The sequence below is a fragment of the Delphinapterus leucas genome, chromosome 13 (genome assembly GCF_059928025.1).
Source record: "Delphinapterus leucas isolate spDelLeu-1000000601 "Yukka" chromosome 13, BTC_Dleu_Yukka2, whole genome shotgun sequence".
Classification (NCBI taxonomy): Eukaryota; Metazoa; Chordata; class Mammalia; order Artiodactyla; family Monodontidae; genus Delphinapterus; species Delphinapterus leucas.
This window is the reverse complement of record NC_143141.1, coordinates 12,050,706-12,077,500: the sequence shown is the minus strand read 5'-3', so window position 1 is coordinate 12,077,500 and position 26,795 is coordinate 12,050,706. Positions and strand designations below refer to the sequence as shown.

The following is a 26,795-nucleotide window of genomic DNA, read 5'->3' as shown; positions in this document are numbered from 1 at the left end:
GCACAACTTGACCCATTAAAACATGGGGGATGGGGGAGATTTTTGAAAAAATAACCAGGGGAAAAAAATACTTTCCCCTTTGCTTCCAAACCTTGACTATCATGGTGTTCTCTGGTGCGGGAAACTAATTTTGCCGTTGGGATTGGCTTTTCAAATAGGAACCGCAGGGTTGGTGAAGGCTGAAATGTAGCGCTAGGAACATGTCTTTAATTCTGAATTACGGATATTTGTTTTCACAGAGAGATATCACACATGGAGCACAGATATCATGGATCAGCAATGGATAGCAGGGGTGGTAACTGGTGTGGGTGGTGGGTGGTAACTTCCTCCCCTGGTCACTCATGCTGGTCACTTCTCCCAATGGTGCCGGGTGGAACCAGGTCAGCCCTTATGGAGAGGGCAGTCCCATCACTCATGACCAATGGGGACACCTGGGTCAGCCACCTGGACACTGTTTATAATCTAAACAGACAGTGACCATCAGGACCTAGAAACGTCCCCAGACAAGGGATGAAAGGGAAAACTATGGTCTTAATTTTTTTTTTTTTTGGTTTTTTAACCCCATTGGACTCAGTGCCTAAAAGATTTGCCATAGATTTTTGTTAATTAGGTAGACAAATTAGTCATTTTTTCTGATATATCAAAAGGCATTTTCTGTATGGCTAACCCAGTTTTGATTATGTGTTAGTTGGTCATTCTCTGTATACTTTGGGGAGGACAGAAACTCATCAAGTAGAGTAACTTCATTGTCAAAGCCCTCACAGTCATGGAACCTTGATGGGCAGCAGAGAAATAGTGCATATGCCCCACAGTTTAAAACCTAACAGCTCTTCAAAGTACAAAAGACTTCATGCCTGACAAGGAACGTGGGGCCTGCTCCTGGTGTCACACATTTTGTCTGCAAACATGCAAACGCAATACCTTGTTTATGAGAAAAACCGTCTTAAAATAAGGGGACACACATAGTTTTGAAAGAATTCAATCCCAAGAAGAAGAGAAATCCTAACAAAACCAAAATTATCCTTTTGGAAATGAACATAAAAGCAGTTGACAACACCTATTCCCATAGGGCCTATAACTCCCTATGAAAACCCAGAGGGGTTACTTTTAAATTTCCGCCTCCTGCCCTTTGAGTTAATAACTGTAAGGAGTTAATCTGTGAAGCGCTTGAAACAGTGCCTGAGCCAGAGCAAAGGTTACCCAAGAGTCACAGTGGCCACCATCACAGTTGGCATTATCCTGAATCTTTTAAAAATTTAATTAACTAATTAGTTTTACAGATTTATTTATTTATCTATTTATTTTTGGCTGAGTCGGGTCTTCGTCGCTGCGCACGGGCTTTCTCTAGTCGCGGTGAGCGGGGGCTACTCCTAGTTGTAGTGCGCGGGCCTCTCATTGCGGTGGCTTCTCTTGTTGCGGAGCACGGGCTCTAGGCGCGTGGGCTTCAGTAGTTGTGGCACGTGGGCTCAGTAGTTGTAGCTCACGGGCTCTAGATCACAGGCTCAGTAGTTGTGGTGCATGGGCTTAGTTGCTCCACGGCACGTGGGATCTTCCCAGACCACGGATCAAACCCGTGTCTCCTGGTTAAGGTGGATTCTTAACCACTGCGCCACCAGGGAAGTCCTATCCTGAATCTTGAAGCATGGAAATGATGCCAGCCACCGCTCACTGGGAATCCATTTTGGAAGTACATAAAAAACCATCCCACTTTAGGGGTGGAATTGTAATCAATGTTGAAGTAGTGATTAGAAAGATAAATGATAAACACTTAGTGGAGGTGTCCAATTTTCTCCAAGAATATCCTTAAATAGTAATCTCAAATATAATTTAAACATGATTCCCAATGTTAAAAATTGATGTAATTTATTCATACTGTTTTGATGCCAAATACATAAAGAAAGGTGTGAGCACATCCATATCCCCAAGTATTTTAGTTTTGATCTTGAAAGGTGGCAGAGATCCTTCTAATTTCAGAGAGCTGTAGGAGCCCCCCGCTCACCCCCGTGTGTTATCTCTCTTGCTGTCAGGGTGCAGACCGCCGAAGGAGGGGTCATCTCATTGGCACAATGTGGTCTGGCCACAGGACACAGGTCATGGGTCAGCTGCACATTTCTCATTTAGTGAGCTTTCAATTTCACCAACACAGGCCCATATCTCTAAGAACTTAAAACCTAAAGGCATTGTCAGGTAATGAAATCAGTTTGACTACAGCTTTACTTACACAGAAAACGTACGGACCTTGCCTGTTGGGGAAAGTAATAGCACATCTTTGGAAACACAGTTTATTTTTTCTCATTGTGTGGCTTCAGTGTTGGTCAGGGCAACTGGATATTTGTTTTCACTTATCAAAAAGACCTTAATCTCTCCAACTCTGTAGGAATTCACAACCCCACAATTTGTAACTGTAATTAAGAATATAGGCAATTCCCTGGCGGTCCAGTGGTTGGGACTCTGCGCTTTCACTGCCGAGGGCCTGGGTTCAATCCCTGGTTGGGGAACTAAGATCCTGCAAGCCATGTAGCACAGCCAAAAAAGAAAAAAGAATATGGCCCATTTCAAAATTACTCAGGGGGAGACTGGTTAAAGATGGTGGAGTAGAAGTAAGTGGGCTCACTCCCTCTTGCGAGAGCACCAGAATCACAACTAACTGCTGAACAATCATCGACAGGAAGACACTGGAACTCACCAAAATGATACCCCACATCCAAAGACAAAGGAGAAGCCGCAATGAGATGGTAGGAGGGGCACAATCACAGTAAAATCAAATCCCATAACCGCTGGGTGGGTGACTCACAAACTGGAGAACACTTATACCACAGAAGTCCACCCACTGGAGTGAAGGTTCTGAGCCCCACGTCAGGCTTCCCAACACGGGGGTCCGGCGACAGAGGGGGAATTCCCAGAGAATCAGACTTTGAACGCTAGCGGAATTTGACTGCAGGACATAGACAGGACTGGGGGAAACAGAGACTCCACTCTTGGAGGGCACACACAAAGCAGTGTGTGCACTGGGACCCAGGGGAAGGAGCAGTGAGCCCATAGGAGACTGAACCAGACATACCTGCTAGTGTTGGAGGGTCTCCTGCAGAGGCGGGGGGTGGCTGTGGCTCACCACCGGGACAAGGACACTGGCAGCAGAAGTTCTGGGAAGTACTCCTTGGCATGAGCCCTTCCGGAGTCCGCCATTAGCCCCACCAAAGAGCCTGTAGCCTTCAGTGCTGGGTCACCTCAGGCCAACCAACCAACAGGGAGGGAACTCAGCCCCACCCATCAGAAGACAAATGGATTAAACTTTTACTGAGCTCTGCCCAACAGAGCAAAGCCTAGCTCTATCCACCACCAGTCCCTCCCATCAGGAAGCTTGCACAAGCCTCTTCAATAGCCTCACCCACCAGAAGGCAGGCAGCAGAAGCAAGAAGAACTACAATCCTGCAGCCTGTAGCACGAAAACCACATTCACAGAAAGATAGACAAAATGAAAAGGCAGAGGACTATGTACCGGATGAAGGAACAAGATAAAAACCCAGAAAAACAACTAAATGAAGTCAACCTTCTAGAAAAAGAATTCAAAATAATGATAGTGAAGATGATCCGGGACCTCAGAAAAAGGATGGAGGCAAAACTCGAGAAGATGCAAGAAATGTTTAACAAAGACCTAGAAGAATTAAAGAACACCTAGAAGAATTAAAGAACAAACACCTAGAAGAATTAAAGAATAAACAAACAGAGATGAACAGTACAATAACTGAAATGAATAATACACTAGAAGGAATCAGTAGCAGAATAACTGAGGCAGGAGAACGGATAAGTGACCTGGAAGACAGAATGGTGGAATTCACTGCCACAGAACAGACTAAAGAAAAAAGAATGAAAAGAAATGAAGACAGCCTAAGAGACCTCTGGGACAACATTAAACACACCAATGTTCACATTATAGGGGTCCCAGAAGGAGGAGAGAGAGAGAAAATATTTGAAGAGATTATAGTCAAAAACTTCCTTAACATGGGAAAGGAAACAGCCACCCAAGTCCAGGAAGCACAGAGAGTCCCAGACAGTATAAACCCAAACAGAAACACAACGAGACACACAGTAATCAAACTGACAAAAATTAAAGACAAAGAAAAAATATTAAAAGCAACAAGGGAAAAAGGACAAATAACATACAAGGAAACTCCCATAATGTTAACAGCTGATTTCTCAGCAGAAACTCCACAAGCCAGAAGGCAGTGGCATGATATACTTAAAGTGATGAAAGGGAAGAACCTACAAGCAAGATTACTCTACCAGGCAAGGATGTCATTCAGATTTGAGAGAGAAATCAAAAGCTTTACAGACAAGCAAAAGCTGAGAGAATTCAGCACCACCAAACCAGCTCTACAACAAATGCTAAAGGAAGTTCTCTAAGTGGGAAACACAAGAGAAGAAAAGGACCTACAAAAAGCAAACCCAAAACAATAAAGAAAATAGTAATAGGAACATACATATCGATAATTACCTTAAATGTGAATGGATGAAATACTCCAACCAAAACATACAGGCTTGCTGAATGGATACAAAAACAAGGCCCATATATATGCTGTCTACATGAGACCCACTTCAGACCTAGGCACACATACAGACTGAAAGTGAGGGGATGGAGAAAGATATTCCATGCAAATGGAAATCAAAAGAAAGCTGGAGTAGCAATACTCATATCAAATAAAATAGACTTTAAAATAAAGAATATTACAAGAGACAAGGAAGGGGTTTCCCTGGTGGTGCAGTGGTTAAGAATCCGCCTGCCAATGCAGGGGACACGGGTTCGAGCCCTGGTCCAGGAAGATCCCACAAGCCACGGAGCAACAAAGCCCATGCGCCACAACTACTAAGCCTGCACTCTAGAGCCTGTGAGCCACAACTACTGAGTCTGTGCACCACAACTACTGAAGCCCGCATACCCAGAGTCTGTGCTCCGCAACAAGAGAAGCCACTGCACTGAGAAGCCCGTGCACCGCAACGAAGAGTAGCCCCTGCTCGCCACAACTAGAGAAAGCCCGCGCACTACAATGAAGACCCAATGCAGCCAAAAATAAAATAAATAAAATTAAAAAAAAAGACAAGGAAGGACACTACATAAAGATCAAGGGATCAATCCTACAAGATATAACAATCATAAATATATACGTACCCAACATAGGAGCACCTCAATACATAAGGCAAATGCCAACAGCTATAAAAGAGGAAATCAACAGTAACACAATAATAGTGGGGGAACTTAACAGCTCACTTACACCAATGGACAGATCATCCAGACAGAAAATTAATAAGGAAACACAAGCTTTAAACGACACAATAGACCAGAGAGATTTAATTGATATTTATAGGACATTCCAAAAACAGCAGATTATACTTTCTTCTCAAGTGCACATGGAACATTCTCCAGGATTGATCACATCCTGGGCCACAAATCAAGCCTTGGTAAATTTAAGAAAATTGAAATCACATCAAGCATCTTTTCTGACCACAACGCTATGAGATTAGAAATCAATTACAGGGAAAAAAACTGTAAAAAACAAACACATGGACGCTAAACAATACGTTACTAACTAACCAAGAAATCACTGAAGAAATCAAAGAGGAAATCAAAAAATACCTAGAGAGAAATGACAATGAAAACACGATGATCCAAAACCTATGGGATGCAGCAAAAGCAGTTCTAACAGGGAAGTTTATAGCAATACAATCCTACCTCAAGAAACAAGAAAAATCTCAAATAAACAATCTAACCTTACACCTAAAGGAACTAGAGGAAGAAGAACAAACAAAACCCAAAGTTAGTAGAAGGTAAGAAATCATAAAGATCAGAGGAGAAATAAATGAAATAGAAACAAAGAAAACAATAGCAAAGATCAAGAAAACTAAAAGCTGGTTCTTTGAGGAGATAAAATTGATAAACCTTTTGCCAGACTCATCAAGAAAAAGAGGGATATTAGAAATGAAAAAGGAGAAGTTACAACAGACACCGCAGAAATACAAAGCATCATAAGAGATTACTACAAGCAACACTCTGCCAATAAAATGGACAACCTGGAAGAAATGGACAAATTCTGAGAAAGGTATAACTTTCCAAGACTGAACCAGGAAGAAATAGAACATACGAACAGACCAATCACAAGTAATTACATTGAAACTGTGATTAAAAATCTCCCAACAAACAAAAGTCCAGGACCAGATGGCTTCACAGGTGAATTCTATCAAACATTTAGAGAAGAGCTAACACACATCCTTTTCAAGCTCTTCCAAAAAGTTGCAGAGGAAGGAACACTCCCAAACTCATTCTACGAGGCCACCATCACCCTGATACAAAAAGCAGACAAAGATACTACAAAAAAAAGAAAATTACAGACCAATATCACTGATGAATATAGATGCAAAAATCCTCAACAAAATACTAGCAAACAGAATCCAACAACACATTAAAAGGATCATACACCATGATCAAGTGGGATTTATCCCAGGGATTCAAGGATTCTTCAATATATACAAAGCAATCAATGTGATACACCATACTAACAAATTGAAGAATAAAAACCATATGATCATCTCAATAGATGCAGAAAAAGCTTCTGACAAAATTCAACACCCGTTTATGATAAAAACTCTCCAGAAAGTGGGCATCGAGGGAACCTACCTCAACATAATAAAGGCCATATACAACAAACCCACAGCAAACATCATTCTCAATGGTGAAAAACTGAAAGCATTTCCTCTAAGATCAAGACAAGGATGTCCACTCTCGCCACTATTATTCAACATAGTTTTGGAAGTCCTAGCCATGGCAATCAGAGAAGAAAAAGAAATAAAAGGAATACAAATTGGAAAAGAAGAAGTAAAACTGTCACTGTTTGCAGATGACACGATACTATACATAGATAATCCTAAAGATGCCACCAGAAAACTACCAGAGCTAATCAATGAATTTCGTAAAGTTGCAGGGTACAAAATTAATGCACAGAAATATCTTGCATTCTTCTACATTAACAACAAAAGATCAGAAAGAGAAACTAAGGAAACAATCTCCTTCACCATTGCAACAAAAAGAATAAAATACCTAGGAATAAACCTACCTAAGGAGGTAAAAGACCTGTACTCAGGAAACTATAAGACACTGATGAAAGAAATCAGAGCTGACACAAACAGATGGAGAGATATACCATGTTCTTGGATTGGAAGAATCAATATTGTGAAGATGACTATACTACTCAAAGCAGTCTACAGATTCAATGCAATCCCTATTAAATTACCAATGGCATTTTTTACAGAACTAGAACAAAAGATCTTAAAATTTGTATGGAGATACAAAAGACCCCGAATAGCCAAAGCAATCTTCAGAGAAAAAAATGGAGCTGGAGGAATCAGACTCCCTGACTTCAGACTATACTACAAAGCTATAGTAATCAAGACACTATGGTGCTGGCACAAAAACATAAATATAGATCAATAGAACAGGATAGAAAGCCCAGAGATAAACCCACACACCTCTGGTCAACTAATCTATGACAAAGGAGGCAAGGATACACAATGGAGAAAAGACAGTCTCTCTTCAACAAGTGATGCTGGGAAAACTGGACAGCTACATGTAAAAGAATGAAATTAGAACACTCCCTAACACCATACACAAAAATAAACTCAAAGTAGATTAAAGACCTAAATGTAAGACCGGACACTACAAAACTCTTAGAGGAAAACATAGGAAGATCACTCTTTGACATAAATCACAGCAAGATCTCTTTTGACCCACCTCCCAGAGTAATGGAAATAAAACCAAAAATAAACAAATGGGACCTAATGAAACTTAAAATCTTTTGCACAGCAAGGGAAACTATAAACAAGACGAAAAGATAACCCTCAGAATGGGAGAAAATATTTGCAAACAAATCAAGGGACAAAGGATTAATCTCCAAAATATAACAGCTCATGCAGCTCAATATTAAAAAAGCAAACAACCCAATCTAAAAATGGGCAGAAGAGCTAAATAGACATTTCTCCAAAGAAGACATACAGATGGCCAAGAGGCACATGAAAAGCTGCTCAACATCACTAATTATTAGAGAAATGCAAATCAAAACTACAATGAGGTATCACCTCACACTGGTTAGAATGGGCATCATCAGAAAATCTACAGATAAATGCTGGAGAGAGAGGGTGTGGAGGAAAGGGAACCCTCCTGCACTGTTGGTGGGAATGTAAGTTGATACAGCCACTATGGAGGACAGGATGGAGGTTCCTTAAAAAACGAAAAATAGAATTACCATATGACCCAGCAATCCCACTACTGGGCATATACCCAGAGAAAACCATAATTCAAAAAGACACCTGCACCTCAATGTTCACTGCAGCACTATTTACAATAGCCAGGACATGGAAGGAACCTAAGTGTCCACGACAGATGAATGGATAAAGAAGATGTGGTACATATATACAATGGAATATTACTCAGCCATAAAAAGGAACAAAATTGGGTCCATTGTAGAGATATGGTTGGACTTAGAGAGTGTCATACAGAGTGAAGTAAGTCAGAAAGAGAAAAACAAATATTGTATATTAACACATATATGTGGAATCAAGAAACACGGTACAGATGAACCAGACTGCAAGGCAGAAATAGAGGCACAGATGTAGAGAACAAATGTATGGACACCAAGGGGGGGGAAAGCGGGGGTGGTGCTGGTGGTGTGATGAATTGGGAGATTGGGATTGACATTTACACTAATGTGTATAAAATAGATAACTAATAAGAATCTGCTGTATTAAAAAATAAAATACAATTCAAAAATAAATCAATCAATCAAATTACTTAGGCTAAAATAAAACAAGAAGACTGTGGTCCATTTTATTACCTCAAAGAACAGTAACCTTCAATAGGGAAAGAACTACCCCATGCGACAACAAACTTGTTCAAAAGGGCTTCAAGGGCACAATCAACAGTGTAAAACCCTCACATCTTACTCTTGAAACCTGTCCTGTTTTCACTTCTTTCTGCTAAGAGGCCATGCTGTGGAATTTGAACAAGAGACACTGTGCTGTGAAGAAAGCCAAGGGCATCTGGAGAAGAGCAGTGGGGCTGTGGAAAGCACTGGCTTTGGAGTCAGTGAGACCTGGGTTCTTATTTCAATGCTGCAATTCTAAGCTGTGTGACTCTGGGTAAGTTACTCAATGTTTCTGAGTTTCAGTTTCCTCAAATGAAAACTGAGAAAATAGTATCTTTCTCACAGCGTTTTTGTAAGGTTTAAGTGAGGCCTTTTATGTAAAACACTTGGCACAGGGTCTGTAAGTAATCAACGCTGTAAGTAACTGACGACGATTATTATTATTCCTACATTCCTATAACACCTGTAAGGTGCTGTATTTTGATCTTCTTTCCCTATAACTGTAAGGCTCTAGGATAGAACTGAGCGAGTAGTATCTTTCAAGTCTTGGTGCATTAGAGAAAATCATCAAGGCTGTCTAGTTCCCAAACCAAGAATTTTATTTGACCTGTCCACGGAGCTGCTCTTCATTGTAGCTTTCTCTTCCAGGCAAAAGGTACCATCCTTGATGGATCCTTGGGTTTCAGAAATGTTTCAGACTCCTGTCTGGCCTGTCTCACAAGAACCTCACCTGTTCTTTTTACCTTAAAATGACACTAGCTCGCATGCTCTGCCCTCCTGTGACAGTGAGTGAGAGGGAGAAATGAGGAAAGGGAAGAGGCAGTGGGCACATCTACCCTCCAGGCATGCAGCTTGCTAGGAGGCTGGGGTCTGGGCCCAAGGAAGGAAGCCTTGAGTGCACTGTGGCTTCCCTGTGTCTTTAAATAAGCTGGTTCTACATGTCATGTCTCTTGGCCCATCAAAATCGGCTATGAAACTTCCTTCTGATCAAAGATCTCCACCCTTTCCAAACACAGTTAAACCAGCATTAGAGCCCCAATCCCAAAACAATGAGCTCTACAAGAATGACACGTATAAAAATGAGTCTCCGTCCAAGGTTCGGGCAAATCTCGGTCCAAGGTAAACAGATTTATTTATTGCAGAACACTGGAGAACCTTGAACTTGCCAGTATACACTGTGGGTCTTCCAGAAGGGGGTATAATACGCAGTATTTTATAAACTTATCTGCTCACTGAATTCTCACAGGTCTACTGACACTTTATGGGAATGGGACAAGAAATACCAGTCCACACTCACCAAAAGAATGTCCCATTCAGAGAGAGAAATTCTCCTGCTGGTTTAGATGTCAGTCAGGTCCATACATCAAGTTCATAGTGCCATAAATGCCTACAAAGCAAGCTTAAGGTCCTGTGTTCAGATGGTACAAAGATGGGCAAGGCACAGCTCCAGCTTCAGGGAGAACAGATTTTACTTGATCCTGACCTTTGTATTTTAAGCTTTGATTTGGAAGGCAAGGGACAGCAAGAAAAAGAGAGCAAAAAACATTGATGGCTTCATCAAGATACAGTAAATGTCCATACAGTAAATACCAGGAGTTTCTTAGTCTGAAAGTGACACAACAGTTGTAGGATACTGAAGGTACAAATTTTGAAAACTAAATTTCCAGCAAACTGTAATAGCCCACCCAAAGACTACTTCAAGAATGTTCTGAAATTCCATACAAAAAAAACCTCCCTTATTAGAGTAATAAATAAGAATATCTTCCAAAAATATCCAATTTCATCACCTTACATAAAGAAGATGTAGTTTTAGTAACGTTTTTTTTTTCTTTTCAAAAAATATTTATTTTATTTTTATTTATTTGGCTGCACTGGGTCTTAGTTGCTGTGTGTGGGGTCTAGTTCCCTGAGCAGGGATCAAACCCAGGCCCCCTGCATTGGGAGCGTGGAGTCTTAAATGCTGGACCACCAGAGATGTCCCTAGTAACAGTTTTAAAATGAAAATGAAAGGACGATTTCGAGAGGAAGTTGTGTCTAACTCTTGCCCTTCGGAAAAGAAGGGAGTTTAGGGAACCGAAGTGATGGGTACAGAGGTCATTTCAAGCTTCACTTTGGAAGGGGGTTTTAGGCCCCTCCCGGGCTGAGCTTCTCTTCAGTGTTCTTATTTGTCTCCAGCTGCAGCTGGTGAGCTGGGAGCTTAGCTGCCTCAGAGAATGTTACCCAAAGTAAAGTGAGCCACTAAGTCTTCTGTTGTCACAAGGCTGTCGTGATGCACAGAGGGCAGCATGAGTACAATGCAAATGACCTTCCTGCTGGGATGATCTAGCATCTCCAAGGAGGTAATGACTGGAAAGGTCACAGCCCTAACTGTGGCGGTATTGTTCTCACTACAGAGGGGAGCATTCTGAAAAAAGGGCAGAGAGAATGCAAGGCTGGGTGTTAATGGCACTTGTGTGTTAGGCTCCTTGGCCACGTCATGTCATTTGTAAGGCTTTCATCACTCCTGCCCTTCAGCGCGCCTCTGCTTCAGGGGTCCCCCCTAAAGAAGTATCTTTCACCCACACCAGGGGAGAAGGAGAAAGGATGGCCTGCAGCTCTTCAAAGAAACTGGTTTGTTCCTATATCACTCAAGTGTCTGCTGAGAATCATTATCTTCCACCAACCAAAGTTCCTACCGAATCAGAACGCAATCGCTGGACCTTCATGTATCTCTACTAAGAATGTAGTATTGTAATCAGGAGCCATCCTCTAAGAGAGGCATTTGATTCCCCTGACTCGACAGTGTGCAAATGTGATCAATAGGCCCCTTGCACAAATGGTCTGAGACAAAAGACCAGGAAGTGAGAGACTTCTTATCTCATAGCTGCAACTCCCTTAAGCAGGGTTTCGACTGGTACAAGTAGCATCCTTTTATCATCTACTATAAGGCAGAACAAACCACGGATTTCTAAGCTCTCTTCCTTTTCCATCACTACTGCTTCCGACAGTCTGCTTCCTGATAGGTAAACTGAGGCAGGAAAAGAAAAAAAATAAATTCAAATTGTTCTTTTGGAAGACAGCAGTTTTGGTAAAAGCTGGGTGACATGAGGTTAAAAGTGACCGACACAAAGCCTGGACGTCATCCGTCAGTGCAGCTGTTCACCCCTTTCCTCTCTCGTGCCAAGAAATTGTAACTTTCCTGTGACGCTCCCTACAGATGCCACGAGGATGCTGAAGTCTGACCTATTACCAGGGTTAGATCAAGGAGGACTGTAACAACACAGAACAACAACACAACACAAAACAACAAAGCATGCTTTCCGCAATGGCGGTAAAGAAGAGACAGTCCTGAGGATAAAGCCAGTGCGTCTGCTCTTCTACAGATCCTCTGTGTCGTGAGAAGTCAGTGTCACCTCAACCCTCTTCCTTTCTCAAGTGGGAAAGGGGCCTGTCTGGGAGCTGCCCACCTAACCACAGTCAGCTGTCCCCCTCACCACTTCTGTCTTGGGTCGGATGTTCCCACCATCTTTAGACCTCTCGGCAATCAAAATCAGATGGCCCTCTGGGATTGACTGGAGTCACGTCTAACAAAGCTGTGCTATACAGTACGTCCTACAGGGCTGTGCCAATCCACCTGCCAGCCTGCTCGACCCTCTCTTTTGGGGTCCAGTTACTCCTGCCATCCGCTATGAGGCTGGGGGGCTTCCCTGACAATCATCTTCTGGAATTTTCAAGAGGTTATGAATTGCAGGACTGCTAAGCCCGGTAACCCCTCTCAGTAGTTCACACTGTCTTCTTCAAAGAGCCTAAGTTCCCTGAAGGCAAGAATCAGGTGACAGCAGAGGATGAGTTCTATTCACATTGACTAATGAAATAAATGAATGGATGAAGAGTGAGTGAGGAAAGCCCCAAAGATTTCTTGGAATTTTGTAACTTTTCAGGCACTTCTAATTTTTACTACATTGTTTATCTCCCGCTGAAAGGTGCCTTGCCTAACCCAATAATATCAGGCCTTTTCACGACAAAAGGAAAGATCCTAAAGCAGTATTAAATCAGCAAATCCAAGAAGACAAGTGCACTCTGTTGAAGTTCAGACTTACAGACGTCTCTGCATTCTGCCACACGTGAGAGATCCGGTAGCCCATCAGTTCCCCATCCTGCCGCTTAATTGGAGGCTTGATCCATTTGACGTCCACCTTGTTGCTAGACTCATTCAGAAACATAGTGACATTCAGAGGTGCTACTGACGGGGCTACAAAAGAGAAAGGAGAGAAGGATGAGGAAGTACGAAGAAAGGCCCATAGAGAGTCATTCTCTTCTTGGTTTTTGGACGTTTGTTTTTTAAATTTTCTACGGAAAGCACTCAAATGAGGCTGAGATTAATAGTGGACTTTCATACATTTCTATGAAGATTTATTAAGATGTTACATGTAGGTGCTTAGCACAGTGTCTAGTTCATTGTAGGCACTCAGAAAATGTTAGTTCTTCTCATTTTCCAACGCTTCCTTCATGATAAAATCTCTTCAATGTCACATTAAAACAAAAAAGTGGACTTTCACCTTCTTTTCAATCGAGGACCATTAAGATATCATGAGTTTAGAAAAGTGAGCTTTGTGTCTAAGATTCCAAACAAAATGATCCCTGCATTTCCTCAAGATGTTTAGTGACAGGCTGGTAGGCAAGGCAGTCCGAGCAAGAAATAGGAAATGCAGAAATAGTTTTGTCTTGTTGCATATAATCTTTGCTCTTTTTAGGCTCTGTGAGCTCTGAAATATATTTTTGGGTTACTTTAGTGTGTTTGACAAGACAGCTTGATATTTCTATCAAACAAATGACTTTCATATTGCAACAATCTTTGTAAGAACCACTCAAATAAAATTCTCTTAAAAAGGCCACACACAGGGCTTCCCTGGTGGCGCAGTGGTTGAGAATCCGCCTGCCGATGCAGGGGACACGGGTTCGTGCACTGGTCCGGGAAGATCCCACATGCCGCGGAGCGGCTGGGCCCGTGAGCCACGGCCGCTGAGCCTGTGGGTCTGGAGCCTGTGCTCCACAGTGGGAGAGGCCACGGCAGTGAGAGGCCCGCGTACTGCAAGGGAAAGGAGCAAAAAAAAAAAACAAAAAAAAAGGCCACACACACTCACACAAGCGCTATGGACCTAGAGATGATCATACTAAGTGAAGTCAGACAGATAAAGACAAATATCATATGACATCACTTATATGCGGAATCTTAAAAAATGATACAAATGAACTTATTTATAAAACAGAAACAGACTCACAGACAGAAAACAAACATGGTTATCAAAGGGGAAAGGAGTGGGGAGGGATAAATTAGGACTTTGGGATTAACAGACACAAACTACTATATATAATATAGATAAACAACAAGGACCTACTGTATAGCACAGGGAACTATATTCAGTATCTTGTAATAAACTATAATGGAAAAGAATCTGAAGAAGAATATATAACTGAATCACTTTGCTGTACACCTGAAACTAACACAACATTGTAAATCAACTCTACTTCAATGAAAGTTTTTTTAAAAAGTAAGCCCTGGGCTTCCCTGGTGGCGCAGTGGTTGAGAGTCTGCCTGCCAATGCAGGGGATGTGGGTTCGAGCCCTGGTCTGGGAAGATCCCACATGCTGTGGAGCAACTGGGCCCATGAGCCACAACTACTGAGCCTGCGCGTCCAGAGCCTGTGCTCCGCAACAAGAGAGGCTGTGATAGTGAGAGGCCCGCGCACCGCGATGAAGAGGGGCCCCCGCTTGCCACAACTAGAGAAAGCCCTTGCACAGAAACGAAGACCCAACACAGCCAAAAATAAATAAAATTAAAAAAAAAAAAGTAAGCCCTTTCCAAACTAAAACAACAAACAAGTGGAAGACAGGGAAGGAGGTAGGTAGAGCTCACGGACTCCTCTTGGGGAAGCAAAACACACACAACTCCAAGAGGATTCTCCAGTAGACACCTGTGCAGCAGTAGGTCAAGAAGCTGGCGCCAGCTGGGGATCAGTTCTATGTCATTTGAGCTGTACAGGGCAGGGAACACTGCTGATCTCAGAAGGAAGCCACGTTTTAAAGTCCAGAGCCAGGTTACTAATGATCTGAACAGAGCTAATCAGTGAATAAATTTAAATATGTATGTGTATGCGTGCGTGCGTGTGTGTGTGTGTGCGTGTGTGTGTAAGGCACCTCATGAATGAAGATCAGAGGGTCAAATGCTATTTGCTGGGTTAGGTGACGAACTGTAGAATTTAGCGCTGGTTTTCACTCTCTGGTTTATAGTAAATTCTACACAAGCCACATAACTACTTTATGTCAAAATGTCTATATACAAGGATAATAAACGTTAACGCGCTTTTTAAGAAAAGTATGTATGTGGGTACAGTATGTGTATGAAATAATTTGGGAAACAAGTCAAGATCACAACTACATTCTTTTTCTGGGAAGGAAGAACGTGACTGTAGCTATTAAAACCGAAAAACATACGCCTCCTGACCAATATTTTCTTTCCATGAATTTAATCTAGAAAAATTCTGCTGTAGGTAGTGTTATATTCATTGAAGCATAATAGTGACAGAAAGGAATAAATGTAATGTTCAGTCAATAATTACGATATAATAAATTCTGATAATTTTCCAATGGATTACTCACTACCCCACACTGAAAAGAATTTGCGAGACCATGTAAATTGATATGAAGGAATATCTAATGGTGGGGGGGTGAATAAAACTGCAAAAAGGTACGTATCAATGATCCATTTTAGAAATTAGAAAATAAGTATTTTACATATAGGAAGAGTAAATATGCAATAATATACACCAAACTGTTGTTGTATTTTTATTTACGGGAGATTAAATTGTATATTTCTGATATATCTGAAAGGGAAACAAAAGGTCACTATAACCTCTTTGTCTCTGCTGATTCCAGGAGCAGTAATAATGAAGTTAGAGCAAATTTCAGCTTGGGAAATATATAGCTAAAGCTGTACCTATGAAACGAGTCACACAGTAGAATTTACAGGGAAACATGGTTGACTCAACATGTCTTTATGTCTACTCCCTCCTAAAACCCCTCTATGATGACAATAAGAAATTTAAAACAGTATAAACTCACAGGGTACAGAGGAGTCAACAGTGGAAGAGAAATGCCAACATACATATGAAAGCTGAAAAGCAGAGTAAGAAGGTGTAATTAACTCAGTCAATTGATTCTCCCCAAAGAACCACAGAGGGGCTCAGAAGCAGAGGACCAAGGGACCAGAGTGGGGACTAAAACTGGAAGATTGAAAGTTTGATCAGGAAGTAGCCCTCGAGATCCCTCTAACCTATTCCCACATACAGCTGGCAGGTATCCCTCAAATTCCCACAGGAGACAGGATGCTTTATTCTCTGAACTGAAAAGCTACTGGACTTGGGGCACCAGTAGAATGGAGGCACGATGAGGGGCTGACAACTAGGGAAATAAGTGGAAGTTCATACACTGACTGAGGGGACTCCACCTCTGGCTCCTCCCCACCTGATCTTAGAGCATCAGCAGCTGTGTTCATATTCCTGAGGCAGCAGACAGGAGACTCAATTCTAGAGGAAGTAAGTGGCTCTGGGGGAAAGAAAACCAATATTGACACGTGGGAGTATCCAAACTAAAACACTTAGGTCGCTGGCCAATCACCTGACAGTGAAGCCTACAAGCCCCACCCATGCTCACAGAGCTTCCCATCAATCGCTGGTTCTTCACTCTTCAATAGGAGAGACAGTGGAAGATCAGAAGAGGCTGGGGAGGCCTCCTTCATGAATGTCAGAGACCAGAACAAAACACAGGACAGAGCACTCAGAGGAGGCAGAGACAATGCAGGGAACTAGAGAAAACTAAAACACAAACAAACAAAACCAATAATTAACATAGCCAAAGATAAGAAAAGGCTCTCATAATTGAGAACTGGAAAAAACTGTCAATGAAAAATAAAATTATTCTTATGACATTGCCAATTTCAATAAAGTATTCAACAGAAGAATTAGAAGATAAATCGAGTAAATCTCCAAAAGAAGAGTAGAATAAAAATTTTAAAAAGGAGGCCAATTTGAGGTAAAAAAAATTGAGGAAGCAATTAAAAGAGTTTCAACAAATGTCTAATACAGTTATCTGGAAAGAAAAATAGAAGAACATTTTGAAAGGAAAAAATGTATAAGAAAAAGTCTCAAAACCAAAGCATTTGCATTCCTAGATTGAATGCCTATGATGGTGAATGAAACAAATCCCACATCACAGCTCATTACAGCACCATGATTAAAGAGAAAAGATATTAAAGAAAAATTAAAACTAAAAAACAGTTCACCTAGAAAACTCAAGTTATCAAAATTCTCTACAATGACACATGAAGCTAAAAAACAATGCAGAAATACTTTTAAAATTTTGAGGGAAAATCATTTCCAACCTAAAATTCTCTATTAGGAAAAATTACCAATCCAGTATGACAAACAGATATGCAAGGTCCTATAGTTTTTATTTATATATATATTCTCTCTAGAGCTAATTGAGAATGTGCTCCATGAGAATGAGAGACAGTAAACCAAGAAAGACAAACGCCCAGGAGACGGCAAAGGAGTCACTAGGATGACTCTGGAGGGAGACAGGAAAAGAACCACATGAAAAAATTAAAGATAAGAGTGGCTGGGCCTCACTCAGGGCCAGGAATAGTGCCTGTTCCCATCAATCAGCCTGGAAAATCTAATGATTCAAGGAGCACTGGGTAGAGTACACATAATGGTTTTGTCTCAAGAGTGGGTAATAGTTGACCCTAGCTGAAGCACTGCTCTGGTCCAGCCTAACAAATACTAAAAGCAATGTCCAAAAGGATCAGTCTTTTCCCATTAGCTTAACTGTGACCCCAAACAAAGCTCACTATTTATAAGAATTCAAAAATACCTAGTACTCAACAAAGTAAAATTCACAATGTCAGGAATCCAACCAAAGATTACCAGACATGTAGAAAAATTGGAAAGTACTCTCCACAAGGAATATAAATGAATCAATCAAAACCACTCCAGAAATAAGACTGATGTTAGAATTAGCAGACAAGGACATTAAAACAGTTATTATAACTGTATTCCATATGGTCCAAAAGTTAAGTAGAGACAGGAAAGATACAAAAAAAACACAAAAATTACAATGTGAGAGTTGAAATATACAGTAGATAGAATTAATGGCAGATTAGATACTGCACAAGAAAAGATTAGTGAATTTGAAGACATAGTAATAGAACCTACCCAAAATAAAACACAAGGAGAAAAGCAGGGGAAAAAGCAATAGCATCAGTGAATTATGGATAACTTCAAGTGATATGATACATGGGTAACTGGAGTCCTCAAAGGAGTGGAGAGGCGGGAACAGAAAAAAATATTTGAAGAAGCAATGGCCAACATTTTCCAAATGTGATGCAAACTATAGACACGCAGACCTCAGAAGTTCAATGAACCCCAAGCCCAAGGGATATAAAGAAAATTACACCAAGGCACACCATAATTAAATTGCTCCAAATCAAATACAAAAGGAAAACCAGAGACATAAGACACATTATACACAGAGGAATAAATTAAGAATTACCACAGATTTGTTATCAGAAACAACGCAAGCAAGAAGACAGTGGAGTAACCTAGAACTCTATACCTAATAAAAATATCTTACAAAATGAAGTCCAAAGAAACCCCTCAAAGGTAAAATAAAGATTTCTTTCAGACATACAGAAGCTGAATTTCTCACCAAGATTCCCACTACAAGAAGTAATGAAGAATCCTTTAGGAAGAAGGAAAATAATACCACATGGAAATATGTACAGATTTACACACACAAAAAATGAATAACATTAGAAATGGTAACTACCCTTTGGGTAAATACCAACTGGGTAAATATAGGTTTTTTATAATTATATAAATCACTCTAAAAGATTATGACTCTTTGAACAAAAATAATAACAATCTAGTGTGGGTTTATAACATATGTAAAAGTAAAATGAGTGACAACAATAGCATAAATATCTGGAGATATCAAAAGAAAAATGAAAGTATACTATGTTAAGGTTCCTACACTATACCTGAGGTGGTATAACATCACTTGAAGGCATATAGTAATAAGTTAAACCTGTATACTATAAACCCTAAAGCAACCATTGAAAGAACAGAAAAAAAGAGTTATGGCTAAGAAGTCAAAAAGGAGATAAAATAGAATAAAAACATTCAATGAACCCAAAAGAAGGGGAAGAAATTACAGACAGAACAAATAGAAGACAGATGTAAACCTACCCATATGAATGATATCATTACATTTTAATGGATTAATAAATACCCCAATTTAAAGGCAAGGATTGTGAAGTAAAGTACTGCCTGCATGAAATACCCATTGAATATAAAGATACAAGTAAGTTAAAAATAAGTAAGAATAAAAGATACACCATGGAATCAAAAGAAAGAGTAAAATGGCTATTATTAATATCGATAAAATAGATTTCACAGGATATATTACCAAAGATAAAGAAAATAATTTCGTAATGATAACGTGGCCAATGTATTAGGAGAGCATAGTAATATTACACAGTTATGCACAAAATAACAGAACTTCAAGATATGTGAACTGCTAGAACTACAAATAGAAATAGATAAATTCACAGTTATAACTACAGATTTCAATGCACCCAGCTAAATAACTGATAGAAAAAGGAGGCATAAAATCAATAAGAATACAATTGAAAAAACACTGTCAACTAACTTGACCAAGGTGACATTTATAGAACACTCCATCTAATAAGAGCAGAATACACATTCTCAAGTACACATGGAACATTTATCAAGATGGACCATGTTCTGGGCTGTAAAATTGAGTCTTGATACATTTCAAAGGATTCAAGTGATATGAATTATGTTCTTTGGCCCCAACAGAATGAAATTAGAAATCACTAATACAAGTATTTGGAAACTATGTTAGACACCTAAATAACTAATGGGTTAAGGAAGAAATCAAAACAGAAACCAGAAAGTTTTTTAAACTGAATGAAAAGGAAACACCATATAAAAATTGTTCTCAGAGGTTTTTCTTCCTCATTTAAGATATTTTACAATCTTGGCACTAGTTTCATTTGTGCAAGGATTAAGCCCTAACAATTTATGACCTAGACCTGTCCCACCGTCTGTATTAAAACTGGAGCACTGATTATGTAAGGCTGGAGTTAAGGGCAGGAAAGAGGTTCTGAGTAATTCAGAGCTCTACATTGGAAAATAATGGAAACTGGACAATTCAAATCTAACATAACTACAATATTCACTCCAATATTCATAGAAAAAAATACAAACTCTTGGAAATCAAAAGCAGCACACAGAAATAAAAGTTTACAGATGTAAATAAAATTTGCTATAAGAAAATAATGTAGAGACAACAGTACCTACTTCATATGATTGCTATGAGGAGCTAATGAAATAATGCATGTAAAGTACCTAAGATGGTCCCTGGCATGTAGTAGGTGCTTATTGAACATTAGCCACTTTCACATTTATTAGTTTTCTTAAGTTTGATGCTATGAGTAATAACTTTCATATACTTATATTTTAATTAAAATAATATATGCTATAAAGAGTATGCTACTATTAATACCCTCCTATGTAAAAGAAAATATTCCCTATACATAGTAAGTATAAAGTTTGTCACTAAACCCTTTTCAATTATAGAAGGAAACATAGTTCCTATTTTCATTGGTCACCTCCATAACATTATCCTCCAGAGACGAAGGCCACACAAAGAAAAAGTTAAACTCTGCATCAGGCCACTGGGAAGGATTTGTTTCATCACATGCCATCAGGCACAATATCCATTCTGAACCCCAGGAATTACCTCTTTCGGTCGTGCTGGCCAGAATCCAAGGGCTCACTGCGGACCAGCCGACTTCATTCATGCAGGACACACCGATGCTGTAATTCGCCAGAGCCTGCAGCTGCTCGATTTGATACAGATGTGGTGAAGCAGAGGTGTTAAAAATCATGACTGAGCCATGACTCAGTGGCTCAACTTCCTCGACCTAAATGAAGAGTAAAATTGTGGACCAGGCGTTAGTAAGGGGGTAGGAATGTCAGACTTGGGGCATTCATGCATTCGGTGTACATGGCCCTTCCTCTCCACTGAGGGGAAGTACCTGCTTCCTTTCGGGCCACACCTTAAATTTCCCACCAGGATCCCTGGGTATTACTCATGCTACTCACTTGGTGCAACAATTGAGGACCTGATGAAAAATGCCTAAAATAAGTGTTCTCCCTCCAGCAGGTGACAGAGCAAATAATCGTCATCATAGCATTGTAGTTATTCTACATTATAACTTATAATAAAAGTAGCTCTTCCTCAGAATCACTTTGCTTCTTGATCATTTTTTTCAGCTGTTTCACAGAATATGCAGTAAAGACAAGGGACTTCGTATGTGGGGCAAAACCTGAAATATTTACTGTCTGACCCTTTAGAGAAAATATTCCCCAAGTCCTACTTTAGAAGATGAGATACTTAATTTTTTTTAAAAAAATCTGTATTTCTTTTCATTATGTCTCCTGAGGAATTCTCCTCTTGCTTTGAGGCTAATTTTAGCATGTCCTTTATTCTTACCCCCCAATTCCCACTCCCATATAGATTCAACGCCAAAAGCAAACACAGATAGTATAGATTTTATGGCATTTTTTGGTGGGGAGATATAGGAAAGGGTCATTTGCACCTCACCCAACAAGCTTTTCTCCAAATCTTTTAAAAACCCGTCAGCTCTTTCCCCTGAGTCCTTGTACCTCATCTTTCTCTCCATAAACTCCACCAGTCTCTCCACATCCCTCTCCGTGTCTTCTGTATGCACAGGCAAGAGAGAGGGATTCCCAGCAAAATTCAGTCTTAGGCTAAACTTCCAGCTTTTCCTTTAAGGAAACCTCTTATCTGGGAACGGGGATCATGCAGTTTTCTCTCACTGTATGTTTTTCACAACTTCTAAAATATGTTGTACATATAAAATCAGAAAGACAGAAATAGTATTGGACAAAAAAGAAGCCACCAAAAACAATTTGGGGAAAAAAATCTTAAACCCACAAAATATATTTCTGATAATAATGGGCTTGCAATTATGGGGTGTGGAAACAATGCTGTTATTTCAGGATATGTGTGTTTACAATTTAGGTCAAGGGGCCACAGATCAACATTTTGGAATTCCAAATCCCCTAGTGGATACCATGAGGGCGGTGCTGGGACCGAGTCTCACCTCTGACTCAGACCCGCAGACTCTGCGGGGTGACAAGAGGGTACCAGTTGGCCTGAGGAGCCACCAGAGGAGAAACCAGGAGCTGTGTGCTTATCTTGGCGGTGGCTGTTGGCAGAAATCACTCTTTGTTTCTTCACTTTAGAGTCTGCACCTACTTCCTGCTGACCAAGCGCTGGAACTAAGGTGGAGGAAACCTTGGCTCCCCATCCCTGCCCTATTTCCGGAACAACGTGCTGGACCATTTCCAGGCACAGGGACACTCTTGGAGGGCATGTTCCTAGAAGAAGACGGGTTTCTCTAACAGTGCTCAGTGGGTTCTGGGGGAAAGGAGGGCATGAAATGGCAAGACATACGTGGGAGAGTTAAAAATAGAAACGGAGTCCATAGCCCAAAAATGGGTGAAGAAAGGAACTAATGCCAAGACCAGGGGAAGTGAGAGGGTGTGTCCTGCTAGTGGGTGGATGTGAATCTTGTCCAAAACATTCATTTGTTACCAAGTCAGAGTTTAAAATTGTAACAAACTGGGACTCTGCTACAAAATGATACTTGGTCCCTTCAGAAATGGGAATACATTGTTAATCAACAGAATGTGAAAGTATATAACTTGTGGAGCCAGTTTTGATCGACCTCACTAGGACTGCCAGAGAAAATAAAGGACACCCGTTTATATTTAAAGTTCAGATAGACCACCAATAATTATGGGTATAGGTATGACACAAAATCAACAGTGTAATTAACTTGTAAAGTAACTGGATTCTTATTTGCTAAATCCGGTAACCCTAGGAGAGATAGAAAGGAGAATGGGTGAAGGAAGCCTGAGCTAGCTGGTGGGGCAAAGACAGGATAACCATGTCCTGCACAATAGGATCCAAGGTGGGCAAGAGGGGCTGCAATTTAGCAGTCTCAGGATGATTTTTCACGCCCTGGCCACCCAAAGCCAAGGCAAAGAGAGTGCAAGTGAAGCTTGTGTGATCATCCTCCACCTGTAGGGGTGACCTGGTATTTTCAGACCACTCCACCACCCTACTCTACCTCCCCTCTACCTCACGTCTACCCTGAGACACACTCTTCTCCAAGTGGGGGCAGTACTCTTCCTCAGTCTCCCTGAAGGTAACACCCTCCTATGGGAAGGAGTCTCATGTCCTCTTGGACTCTTCAAACAGTTCAGTAACTGGAAACAATTTTTAAAAAGGCTGGTCCACACAGGGAATATAGCCAATATTTTATAATAACTATAAATGGAGCATAATCTCTAAAAATTTTGAATCACTATGTTGTGTACCTAAAACTATACCTCCTTTTTTCTTAAAAAAAGGGCTGGTCCATGCTTTATTTGTGTCCATATGTAGGTTCAGTTATGTCCATATACAGGAAAACAGGCCCTGGTTGTTCCCAAAACAACCGAGTCCTGAAATATATGAAGCAAAAAAACTGATAGAACTGAAGGGAGAAATACACAATTCAAAAATAATAGTTGAGACCTCAATTTCCTATTTTCAATAATAGATAAAACCATGAGGCAGAAGTTTAACAAGGAAACAGAATAAGTGAACAGGGCTATAAACCACCTAGACCTAAGAGACATATAAACGTTCCACCCAACCACAGCTGAATACACCGTCTCCTCAACTGCACATGGAACATTCTCCAGGATAGAACATATGCAAGGCCATACAACAAGCCTTAATAAATTTAAAAGGATGAGGACTTCCAGGGTGGTCCAGTGGTTAAGACTCCACACTTCCACTGCAGGGGGCATGGGTTCAATCCCTGGTCAGGGAAGTTCTGCATGCCGCACAGCGTGGCCAAAAGAAAAAAAAAAAACAGATGGAAGTCATACTAAGTATATCCTCTAAACACCACCAACGAAGGAAGAAAACTTAAGAAATTCACAACTAAGTGAAAATTAAATGACACGCTCCTAATAACCAATAGAACAAAGAAGAAATCATAAGAAAAGTGATCAAAAACTTGATTTTGAATGGAAAAACCCCCAAATACCAAATCTTATGGTATACAGCCAATGCAGTGCTTACAGGGAAATGTACAGTATAATTGCCTATATTAAAAAAGAAGAAATTTCAAATCAATTATCTAAACTTTCACTATAAGAAACAAAAAGGGGAAAAAATTAAGCTAAAGTAAACAGAAGAAAGGAAATAAAGGTTAGGGCAGAAATGAATGAAACAGAATTAAAAAAAAAAAGAAAAAATTAATGAAACCAAAAGTTGGTTCTTCAAAAAAATCAATACAACTGACCAACCTTTAGTCAGACTGACCAAGAAAAATAAGAGACAACTCAAATTATTAAAATCAGGAATGAAAGAGGGGACATTACTTCTAACTTCAAAGAAAAAAAAGCTTCTAATGGAAGATTATGAACAACTGTATACCCACAAATTACATAACCTAAGAAACGCACAAATCCCTAGAAACACACAAATTACCAAAACTGACTGACGAAGAAATAGGAAATCTGAATAGATCTACAACAAGTAAAAAGATTGAGCTGGTATTACTCAAAAAACTTTCCACAAACAAAGGCCTAGGAACAGATGGCTTTGCTGGTGATTTCTACTAAATATTGAAGACAATTTCACATAAACCTTTCTCAAATTCTTCCAAGAAACAGAAGAAGTGGGAACGCTTCCCAACTCTTTCTATAAGGCCAGTATCACCCTGATACCAAAACCAGAAAAAGCTAACACAAGAAAACTACAGGCCAATATATCTTATGAATACAGTCCCAATAAGATAATGGCGATGACTGACAGAGTCAGATGACTCTGACTATACTAAAAACGACTGAATTGTACACTTTAAATGGGTGAATATTATGGTATGTAAAATATATTTCAAAAAAGCTGTTCAAAAAAAAAGGATATCCCTGGTGAGACTTTGTAGACACAAGGAGAATTCCTAACACTTACCAGTACTTGGGAGGTTTGCAAATAACGTTGGACAAGATTAAGCAAGGCTGTGGGTAGCAGGGTGAGGGTGGAGGCTATTTCGGGGATGATATGTTTTTACTCTTCTGAGAAGAAACAGCTGTTACACAAGGGTGGGAGGCAATAAGAGCAGGGAAATGAGTTCCACTTGGTATTAAAAACATCTAGTTGTCAACACATAAAATTCTATGAAAGTCACTTCTCTCAGCTGAGTTGGCATGACTGGCCCATGTCAGGTTAATATGTTTTTACCTAATAAGACCAGACATTTATAAAACTAAGAATAATCCCTGACCTTACTGTATGAGCAAGTACAGGCAGAATGCATTCATGTTTTCAGCGGATAATCCATGTGTGTTCAACTACCTGTTCCCACCTGCAACGTCTTCCTGAGACACGGAGGAGCAGGTGGTCCTGAGCATTGCTTTGGGCATCAGAGTTTCCTGGGCTTGAATTCCGGTTTTGCCACTCACAGGCTCTGTGTGCACTGTGGCCCTGCAGTGCTGGTGTGGGTTCCAAGTAAGATAATGTCTGCAAAGTCCCTGGGCCATTGTGGGCACTCGGTAAAAGGTAGTTACTGCTACCCTGCCCTTTTTTTTTTTTTTTTTTTTTTGCGGTACTCGGCCCTCTCACCGTCGTGGCCTCTCTCGCTGCGGAGCACAGGCTCTGGACGCGCAGGCTCAGCGGCCATGGCTCACGGGCCCAGCCGCTCCGCGGCATGTGGGATCTTCCCGGACCGGGGCACGAACCCGTGTCCCCTGCATCGGCAGGCGGACTCTCAACCACTGCGCCACAAGGGAAGCCCTACCCTTCCCTTTTTTATGAAATGAACACTCAGAGCAGAGCCTATCTCATGGCAAGGTGTCATTTTAGGATGGCTAACCTATATTTCTTACAGCTCTATTTTATACCAATTTTAGGTAGTGGTTAAAAGTGGGTGATGACTCTGTAAGGCCTGTAATCCCCAGGTTTCCCTGGAAGCCACAGGCTGAGATGCAACATTCAATAGTGAAGAGGATCCATCTTGTGCTTGCCCTTCTGTCCTTCACGGCCACCAACCCAGGAGAAGCCAGGCTGCAGAGGACCTGGCTCCTTGGACTCCTGGTTACAAGCCAGATGGGTTTTTGTATCTTAAAAATGAATTCTCCCTGGTCTCATGACATTCTATCTTGGAAACATGTTTCTCTTCCAGTTGGCCCTGGACCATGCACAGGAAAGAGGCAGCATCACAGGGGCGCGGGGAGGGGCAGGGGCAGAACATCATAAAATGGTGCATGCCCAGTGGACGCTGATCGGGGGGAAGGTCAAGGGGTTCTGAACGGGGGTGTTGAAATGATCTCAGCACCCATCCTCAGGAGGAAGAAAAATCAGGCAGACCCACTGAGCACCAAACAGCTACTTCTTTTCATTACGGAAGTTCACCTGAATGCTGCAGTCACTGAACGGGGAGTATCCATCAAAACCGGGGACCCAGGAGATCAGGATGCTGTGTGCGGTACTGTTGCGGACCCTGACTTCAGTTGGCGGGGAGGGAATTGCTATGTAAAAAACAAAGACACACCACAGACACAATTATAAACTACAGGAGGCCACAGCTACCAAACAAATGCATTAATACCAAGCCTACTTCTGTTTCTTGAGACTGGGAAAATTAAACACTAGTTTTAAAGAGGAGCCATCGTACGC

General features: G+C 40.8%; 1 protein-coding gene across 1 annotated transcript in view; it reads right to left on the bottom strand.

Annotated features, from left to right (window-relative positions):
- The window catches only part of MERTK (MER proto-oncogene, tyrosine kinase), a 115,048-nt gene that overhangs the window by 35,965 nt on the left and 52,288 nt on the right, over positions 1-26,795 (bottom strand). Inside the window, exons 6-8 of the mRNA XM_022599070.2 lie at positions 26,532-26,647; positions 20,772-20,955; positions 12,989-13,140 (exon numbers count right to left, since the gene is read on the bottom strand). Of these exons, the coding sequence (XP_022454778.2) occupies positions 12,989-13,140; positions 20,772-20,955; positions 26,532-26,647 (452 nt within the window). The remainder of the gene's footprint in view (positions 1-12,988; positions 13,141-20,771; positions 20,956-26,531; positions 26,648-26,795) is intronic.